General features: G+C 40.1%; 1 protein-coding gene across 7 annotated transcripts in view; it reads right to left on the bottom strand.

Moving 5' to 3' along the window:
- Window positions 1–682: 682 nt before the first annotated feature.
- The window catches only part of micu1 (mitochondrial calcium uptake 1), a 49,377-nt gene continuing 40,666 nt past the window's right edge, over window positions 683–9,393 (bottom strand). For all 7 annotated transcript variants that reach the window (XM_015402890.1, XM_015402892.1, XM_015402889.1 and 4 more), the window contains 3 exons: window positions 7,020–7,128; window positions 3,901–3,990; window positions 683–1,315 (listed from right to left, as the gene is read on the bottom strand). In XM_015402890.1, coding sequence (XP_015258376.1) covers window positions 1,155–1,315; window positions 3,901–3,990; window positions 7,020–7,128 — 360 coding nt within the window. In that variant the 3' untranslated portion in view covers window positions 683–1,154. The remainder of the gene's footprint in view (window positions 1,316–3,900; window positions 3,991–7,019; window positions 7,129–9,393) is intronic.

Genomic DNA, 9,393 nt, shown 5'->3' with positions numbered 1-9,393 from the left:
AGTTTTTATGATTGTTTAAACCTCCTAAAAAATAAGAATGTGATCCATTTACATATACAAGCTGGGCTCCGTGAGATCAGTCTGTTGCTGGGACACAGCTCCAGTCTACACTGATGGGTTCTGAAATAGTCTCAAGATTACCAAACCAGGAAGGCAGGCTGTTTTCAGAGATAAATCTCTTTTAATTAAAACATTTGGATTTCTATGCGATTGCAATTCCAGACGTAAACTCCAGGGAAGAACACGGCTGAGGAATACTGATGGGACGCCCTGGACCCCAATCTCCTGCCTAGAAATCACTCCTGAGCACCAGTTCAGCCACCGGTTATAGAAGAGAGGGAGAGCAGGGCTGCAGGCTTCAGGCCGATGGCGCAGTGGTGCGGCGATTTTGTCTGTGTGAGCGAGGACGCTGCAGGACAATCTTTTAATGGGCAGCAGAGGCAGAGGACTGCCCATCCTTTTCCATTTCAATTAGAAGAAACTGCTGACTGTTGCTGCGCAAACATCCATTGCTTTTATTTGTCTTTTCTTTCCAGACTCGTTATGACTCCCAGACTCTCACATAAACATGTTATACAACTCTTCATTAAATCTAACTAATGACTAAGCAGGTTATTAATCCAGCTAATCTCTAAAATTCAGTCTAAGAAAAAGAATGAGGCTTTGAATTTATTAAAACATCTTTAATAGGATATTTCTTTAAAGGTTCATATGAGTCAGAGAAGCATTTCACTGTTTTTTTTATTGGACAAACTGGTGAGGAATATAAAAACAACAGGAGCAGGACTCAGTTTGCTTGATGCAAATTTAACTGAGAAGCTGTCAGTAAAAATGAAGTATTACTGAACTCACAAAGGAAGAAAAAGCGGTATATTAGTGTTTTCAGCTCTGAAAATAAAAAATAAAAAAATATGAGAAAAAATAAGCAGAAGCTTTGCAGTATTGTGAAACATACAAGTAGAATGCCAGGCCTAAAAAGGCACCAGAGAAGAGAGCTGTTCAGGTTTGCTTCAGTCACTGTGGATTAATGGCAGCAGCATGCAATAATTACTGATGATGGCCCTCAGAGCTGCAGCTTCACTGAGTTCATGTCGATCCTCTCTCAATGGGAGCGTCCCCGTCTTTATCTCTCTCCACGTCTGAAGGGGTGTCCATTACGTCTTCAGAGTGGCGAAGTCCCAGGCGGTGTCCTGGGCGCACTTCCACATGGCACGCACCAGGCGGGTGAAGCCCATGTCTTTGGGTTTCTCCAGCCCACGCATCAGCCGCTGCTTCATGATGGCTATGAACTCCTTGTTGCTAAGCTCTCCGTTCCCTGAGGAGGGGGAGAGGGGTGATGGACAAGGGAGGGGAGGTGATGAAATAACGAGGGAAGAGGAAGTAACAGGAAGTGGGTAGAGCTTCTATTTTTTTTAACCTCTAGAGGTGCTGTCAGTAATATGCAGCCCCTCTGTCATTTTACAACCAGAACCTGCAAAACATTTTATGAGGCTTTTAAGTTAGACAATTAAAAAGCTGAATATTTTTATGAAGGGAAAGGAAAAATGTTTCTCTTTGGATGGAGGAAAACTAACACCACTGCCTTGGTAAAACATGGTGGTGGAAGTATCATACAGTGGGAATTCTTTTCAATTTTATTTGTCAACGATTTTTAAAGAATTGTGTTCACATCACTTAAAAATTTATGAGGAAATTTTCAACGATAAAATTATTATACGTTATATATAAGTTATATTATACGTTAAAAATGCATCATTGTGCTGTAATGTGCTAAGCATTATCAGCTGTGCTGCTGCGTCCTGTTTGGTCATGCAGCCCACCTGGCGTGTAGCGGTTCACATTCTGCATTGCCACAGATGGACCATGGCAGCAGCTGCAGGGTGGTACTGCGCTCAACTCTGATAAACTGCTCTTCCAGCTGTACTTTTGCAGAAATGCCTTTTTTGTGCGCGGCGTAGCTCCGACTGCGCATGTGCTCCACACTGATGTTTCTCTCTCAGCAGTATGGCTCTTTCTGCTCTCGCTACTTAATAAACTATACGTGGCTGATCATCCTCTGCCAAGTGTAAAAATCCTTTTGTCTAACTATCAAAATTTTATTGCTTCCAGCTCACAAGAGCTGATACTAAACCTTCTTTAATTTCTACCAAAAGGAATCCCTAAATTATTTCCAAAGCCAATATTTAATTGGATAACGTTTATTTTTGGAGGAAGCCCCCGATCTTTTTTGGAGTAAAGAAGATTGATTGATCTGAGTCTAATCCATATTTCATAGTAGATCAGGAAATATTTGCTTTAGGATGGAAACCTTGTATGCCTAAAACTATTCCTTTACTGAACATTTTGATAGCTTGTCTGTCTGCTATATAAACCAACATGTGTTGAACTAGATCTGCTATTTTCACAATTTTCGTGAGAGACTTTTGTATAAAGTAGGGCCTTAATTCATAAAAAAAAGTTTTTTCTTTTTTATTTTATAAATCAAAGTTTTCTGCCAAACAGCAATGATGAACTGCATGGCACTGTTGCATCTCCAACAATTGTACTATCTAGGAAAGAGCTGTCAGTCTGTTAAAGAACCTGGCTGTTAATCAGAATTGTAAAGTTAGCTGTTTTATGAAGTGCAGCATAAAAGTGGTTAAAACTAGATTAAAACCTTTTTGAGTTTTAGTCAACTAAAATGGACTAAAACTATCACATATAGTAATGACTAAAATGGGACTAAAACTAATAAGTCTAAATCGAAGATGGCTGCCAAAACTGTTCAGTCAAACAATTTAACCTCAGAGGAAGAGAATCTGAGTGAATCCAGAAAGTTGTCAAAATATAAGTCGGCCTTGGTGACAGAAACTGGCATCAGGCATCTATGATACCTTTCGTATAACCATAGAGGAGTTTATAGAGAAATTAAAGGGTTTCCGAACGATAAAAAGTCTGTTAAAGGTCTTGCCACATCATTTCAGATTGAAATGAAGGCCGTTAAAAATCCTCCTTCTGGTTTGTTTTGGATTAAAGTCACAGCTGGATCTGCTGCTGTGCTTTGGATTATTGCCCCGTTCAATAACCCCAGTGGGTTTCAGCTTAAGGTCATGAACTTTCTGCTACAGAGCAGCCTTCATGACTCCATGAGTTACTGCAAGTGGTTAAAGACCTGAAGAAACAAAGCAGCTGTAGAAAATCACAGTAGCACATTATCTACTTTGATCATGATGAGATGTACATCCTGCACAAAGATCCAATTTTAACTCGTCAGTCCACAGATTATTTTCAAAAAAGTTTAGGGACACATCAAGATGTTATTGGGAATTATTTTGGATCAGAAATGTTTTTTTTATTTTTTTACCGTTTTCTCCAGTCTCTATCTTACTGTTAATAAAGCTTTGACCTTGACAGAGGGAAGTTGGTCTGCAGGTATTCTATTTTTTTAACCTCCTGGATGAGTCATAAAGCTTCTTCTGTAGTAATAATAGTCGACCATCCTCTCCTGGGAAGTTAACCACTGCTTCATGTTTCCTCCATTTGTGCTCCAACTGTGGCTCCCTGGAGTAACAACGCCTGAGAAATGGCTTTCTAACAATTTGCACATTAATAGATTTCAATGACTATTAAATTGATGGATGATGTGATGCTTTTATCCTACTTCATGCAGCCAGATGGGTTCTTTTGAAGCCATTCTTGAACCTACAGGTCGGATGTTTATTAAGGAGTTCAGGTTCATCTCATAAAACCTATTAAAATAATCCTGTTGTTACAAGTTGCAAAAAGGACAAAGGAGTGTGTGTGTGTGTGTGTGTGTGTGTGTGTGTTGGGTAATTTTCTTTTCCTGCTCAAGGGGGTCTATCTGCTGTCCCTAATTATCTATAGTGGAGGGATACGGTAATGAGGCTGTCATCCGCTTACCGTCACAGTCGAAGAGAGCAAAGACTACGTCGCACACGTGATCCGACAGCTCCACCTTGGCTACAGTGCGGGCCACCTGCTTCATGGTAACTGAGATGGGGAGACATTTCAGAGCAACAATGGTCTGAGTGAGTTTGCGTGGAGAACATTGTGTGCACAAGTCAAACTGCGTTGGATCAATACAAGGCAGGTTTTTCCATTCACCAGGGACACATGGGGAGGGGTGGGGGGAGCAGACAGCACTGAGACGTCAGCATGAGAGAGGAGAGGGATGGAGGCTGTGAGAGGGTCCAGGTGTTCGACATTAGAAACTGATTAGAAACATTAGAAACTGAATTTGGTTGTTTTTTCCTTTCATTTTATATTGGAGCACCAGTATGTTAGTCTATCGCATGAAATTATCATTTGGTGTTAAAAACACAATGATAAAAGGTGCACCATAATGGGAAAAAAAAGTCCATTAGAGGCTTTCTTTTGTAGCTTTCAGAAAGCCATTGTGCACTTCCCCACTTAGAACGCCCACATATGAGAAAAGGTGTGAGATTGTTGGATCTTAGAAAGAGATAAAAGCAAGAAAAGAAAAACAGGAACTAAGACGGAGAAAAAAAGAGCAGCAAATAATCTAAGAGCTCCTGCAGGCAGGAGCAGAGAGCCGTTTTTAGTGCACGGATAACAGTGGGAAAAGGATAACTTGCAGACTCATGCCTGGCAGCAGGCTGTGAACCAGGAAGCAGGCTGATGGTTTCACAGCAAACACACAAATCGTTGGGAGCTTAGTGTGTTTTTATATGCGGCCGAGCCCGAACTCTGGAAACTTGCACCTCAGGGTGGACCCCCCCCCCCCGTCCTAACACAGCAGCTGCTTCATCAGTAAACAGACATGCAGACAGAAAGCATATGGAGGGTTATTCAAGAGCTGACTTCTAACTATAAACCAAGAGACACTGAATAATCAAACAGCTTCCAAATCAGAAAGCTGCAGATATTCAACTGCTTATATCAAACTGATGAACAGAAATTCAAATGATCAAATCAGTGATTTCACTCAAATCACTCTGATTAACACTGAAAAAGCTACAGCAAAATCTTTCCAAAGAATTCAGCTTTTATTGGAGCAGCATGATGTCTAAAGATACAACCTTTAACTTACATTTAACCATAACTTATTCTGAAAACCACTGCAGCTATAAATATTGGCAATCCAATCATTTATCTAACCTTATCAAGGTACTTCAGTTTTTTTGTTCAGCTCAGCTCAGGTTTTAAAAGGTCTCCTGGGACTGAAATTCACAGTAAAATGTGTCAGATTAGAATCAATATCCATTTAAACTAACAGCCTTTATTTTGAAGGTGATCTTGACAGGAAATGGGTGAACAGAGAGGGGGAAAACAATTATCAAAGAAAGCTCCATAAGTCAGAGCTCAAATGGGCTCCACCTTTGCACCATGGGTGACCAGCTTTTACATTTCTGGTAGATGTGAAGTGTTTTTGTTTTTTTACATTATAAAATTGTGTTGTTTTTTTTTATAATACTGAACATTTTAAATAAACGTTTTGGGTAAACTGAGAAGCCAGCGAACCAGAGTCAGAAAATGAACAAGAAATAGATGTAGTGGTGTCTCATTTATGTATGATTTATGCAAATATCTTTGATCTGAAAGGCTGACCACAGCTTTAAGGCGTATTCTGCTCTTCCATCTTTTCTCTGGACTTTTATTTATGCAGCAAGAGTGAATTTAAAGCTTGTTTTTGACCATTTATTTTCTTCATCTGTTTCTGAAAGAAATGCTGATCTTCTCTGCTAAATATCATTAGAACTTCAGGGTTTGATCATGTAGACCAATCCTCACTTCAGAAGTTAAGCAAACATCCGCTGTAACTGAACATCACGTTTTTTGCATGTTTGGTTAAATATTTGGAATTTGTATTGGGTCATATTTAAGCCTAGAGAAACAGGAAGTGATGGATCAAAAATTAAAAGATTAGTACATAAATAAAAATGCTTTATTTCTATATTCTCTAAATGGATTGTTAGAAACTATTATTTCTGTGCTAAACTGCAAAAAGAGATTCATTTATTGAAGTATTTTTACACATCCTTGCAGGGCTGAAGGTAAGTATGAAGTCCATCATACTCATCAGTGATGACAACGACCAGGATTACAGAGAGCGGGTGGAGCAGCTAGTGGGCTGGTGCAGAGATAACAGCATGATTCTGAACTGTTCATTAACAGCTAAACTGTAGAGGTGATCAGCAGCACCAAATTCTTGGGGGTGCACACCACAGAGAACCTGACTTGGACTGTAAACATCACCTCACTGGTAAAAGGGCACAAAAGCGCTTGTACTTCCTGCAAAGGATGAGGAGAGCCCACCTGCCCCCACCCATTCTCTGATCTTTTATAGAAGCACAATAGAGAGCGTCCTGACCAGCTGTCTCACTGTGTGGTGTGGAGGCTGCAGCGTCTCAGACTGGAAGAATGTGAGGAGAGTAGTGAAACAGACGAGAGGATCATCGGGGCTCCTCTTCCCTCCATAGAATACATTTCATCCCAGCAGTGCGTGTCCTGAGCCCATAATATTATCAATGACCCCTCACACCCCCACCATGGAAAGTTCTCCCTGCTGCCCTCTGGGAAGAGGCTTTGCAGCATTCGATGCAGGTCCAGCTGATTCTAAAACGGCTTCTTCCCCACCGCCATCAGACTCTGATTCAAACTGACCACACTTTGTGTAAACAAAATGACAATAAAGTTTGTCTAAGTCTAACCCAATTGGCAGCTAACTCTGCATCAAACACACAGGTAAAACTGGTCATTCCGATTCATAGCGCACAATCCCTCTGCCTGAATCATGATGATGCCGCCATGTCTCAGTGGTAATCAGGAGTTTGCACTGCAAGCAGGGAGTCATCTGTCATTGGTGCATAAGCAGGTCTTGAATTGAAATGTGCTCACAGTTGTACTACTAAAGGGAGAAGTGGCAGAGAAACAGATGGATGGACAATATAACGAAATAACGCTGAGTTAGGGGTGGGAGCAAAGCCAAGTTAAGAGATGTGGGAAGAACTGGAATATCTCTGGGAAGGACAAACATGAAAATAGGGGAGTGGGAATACCTTTATCAATTGAGGCTCCAGCCATGTGGTAGAAACTGAGTGCTGTGTCCACGTCGTTCACGTTCTTTAGGAAGGTAAAGAAATTCTCCACCTCCTCAAAAGTGATTCCCTGTGTAGAAATGGAGAAAAACTGTTAAGTTTGGGTAACAACCTGACCTGCCCCTCCACATAAAACAGCAGATCTACCAAAAAATATCACAATAAAAGCTTCAACTGCGCAGGGCCGCATGAGAGCAGCTCAACACTGTGACACAAATGACAAGAGGAAGTGGGCAGAAGCCGTCGACACACATGAATGATCGGAGAGTGGAGGAAGGACGGGCGGACAGACGGTGCTAAACACACATGCATAGATAAACACAGATCAGACAGCTGCAGTGCTGCTCAGGAGTTCATTTGGAAAGAAAAGCAAGCAGCTGGTCTCTGGCAGTATTACTGTTTTTTTTTGTTTTTTTTTCATTTACAATATGGGTTGTTTGAAATCTGAAAGAGCAAGGATAAGGAGGTGATGCTGGGCTTTAAACCCATTTATTCTTTAATAGAACCAGATTTTTATCAGAAGCCTTGATGCTTCAGTTCAGACATTCCCGGTTCCCCCAGAGGAAGATGAACACCACAGCATAATACCTCCTCTGACATGCTATAGGAATGGTGCTAGTTTTCTGATGATGTGAGCTTCAGTGTTTAGTTTTTGTCTCGACCACCAGACTTAGGGAAATTTTAAGCAGATCTGTTTCTGCACTGTTACCCCGCTCCTGAGGCAGTAGTACGCAGAACACAGGAGATTACCTGTTTTATCAGCCGTTTTCTAGGATAATTGCTGAATTTCTCCATCAGACATGCCTCATCGTGCCTTATGCAAAGTCCCTAAACTGACTGAGGGGATCATTACACTGAGGATGAAGCCAGAAATGAAGCTCAAAGACAATGAAGGAGGAATGTATGGTGGTTGGACAAAAATCCAAATTACACTCCAGTTTTTGTCTTGACTTCCATTTGGTGATGTTTTTCTTCATCTTAAATTGGACACAGGTTTAAACTCACTAATAAGAAATCCTCTGCTTCATCTTCATCTTCCCAGCAGATAGGTGAAGTTTGCAGTTCTGAATCAGTTGCTGTTTGAAGCTGCTCACAATTTATTACGTCATGACTGAACCACATCATAAAACTGTTCCATACCAGACCATGATGCATCCACCACCATCTTTTACAGTATCCTCTTGGTGTGTGGTGTTTTTTTTTTGTTTAAAACCAACACCATGTGTTGTTTTTTTTTGTTTTTTTTTTGTTTTTTATATGTTCATTTTTAGCTTCAACAAAACACTATTCATCCTCCCACAGAATTTAGGAGTTTACCCATAACTAGATATTTTTTGGGATTAGTCCAAACATGGCTCTTCGTGACCATTTTTCTTAGATTATTTCTACATTTCTCCATCAGAGCTGTGTCATTATAGCTAAGCCTCACTCCAACGTGCAGTTTTCTATATTTGTAAATTGTTAGCAGTCTTAACTTTCCAGTAGTTCCTATAACACTTTTGGGATGTCATTTGTATGAACAGAATTTCACTAAGAAGACAGATGAGCGCATTACACTAAAGAGCAGATAACTAGAAAGCAAATAGAAAACAGAAGGCACATATTTGTTTCCATTTTCATCTATTCTTCATTCTGTGGCTTAAAGCAATATGTCTGGGAGAAGTGAAAGAACGTTTCTGCCAAGAAACAGTAAAAACTCATTTCTGCACCATCAATTCCAATCAAGTTAGAGGAAAATGACTGAAAGAGAAATATTGAAGAAGAAAATGAAAGTCTGAAATATTTGGAGTCTATGGTGAAGCAGCTTGTAAAGAAACTCTTCTCCTGAGAAAATACGCTCTTCCTTTGATCAGAGATAAACAGAGTGTTGACCAGATGGATGACAACTGGCAGAAAAACCACTGATGCTTTACTTCTTGTCGTGTTATTTAAAAATACTATTTCCGAGGTGAATCTCTACCTTTCTGTCAGGCATGTTAAACATCATCACATCTAGGAAAGTTAATACCAGCACCAGACGTAGATATACAGCTGAGACATTCAACCAGAGTTGTTTTTGGCCAATAATGATTCTGAACTACTTTTTGTTAAAGGCAATTATTATTAGACAACATATAATTTCCATGAATAAAAAAAAACAAGGAATTAAATTTATCATCAATCGTCTTTAATCCACACCAAACCCCAATGATACTTAGAGGCTCAAATGTAAACATTTACCACCTGTTGGTTAGGTTTCCCTTAGAAAATTTGCAGCCTGATTTCATTCTTTTTGTAGCCACTTTCTGGATGTTTAATCACTTATTAAACTGGTTGGTTTTCTAGTTACTAACCA

Source organism: Cyprinodon variegatus, unplaced genomic scaffold (genome assembly GCF_000732505.1).
Source record: "Cyprinodon variegatus isolate N-32 unplaced genomic scaffold, C_variegatus-1.0 Scaffold1406, whole genome shotgun sequence".
In the NCBI taxonomy this organism is placed as follows: domain Eukaryota; kingdom Metazoa; phylum Chordata; class Actinopteri; order Cyprinodontiformes; family Cyprinodontidae; genus Cyprinodon; species Cyprinodon variegatus.
Note: the sequence above shows the minus strand (reverse complement) of the source record. Positions and strands in the feature narration are given on the sequence as shown.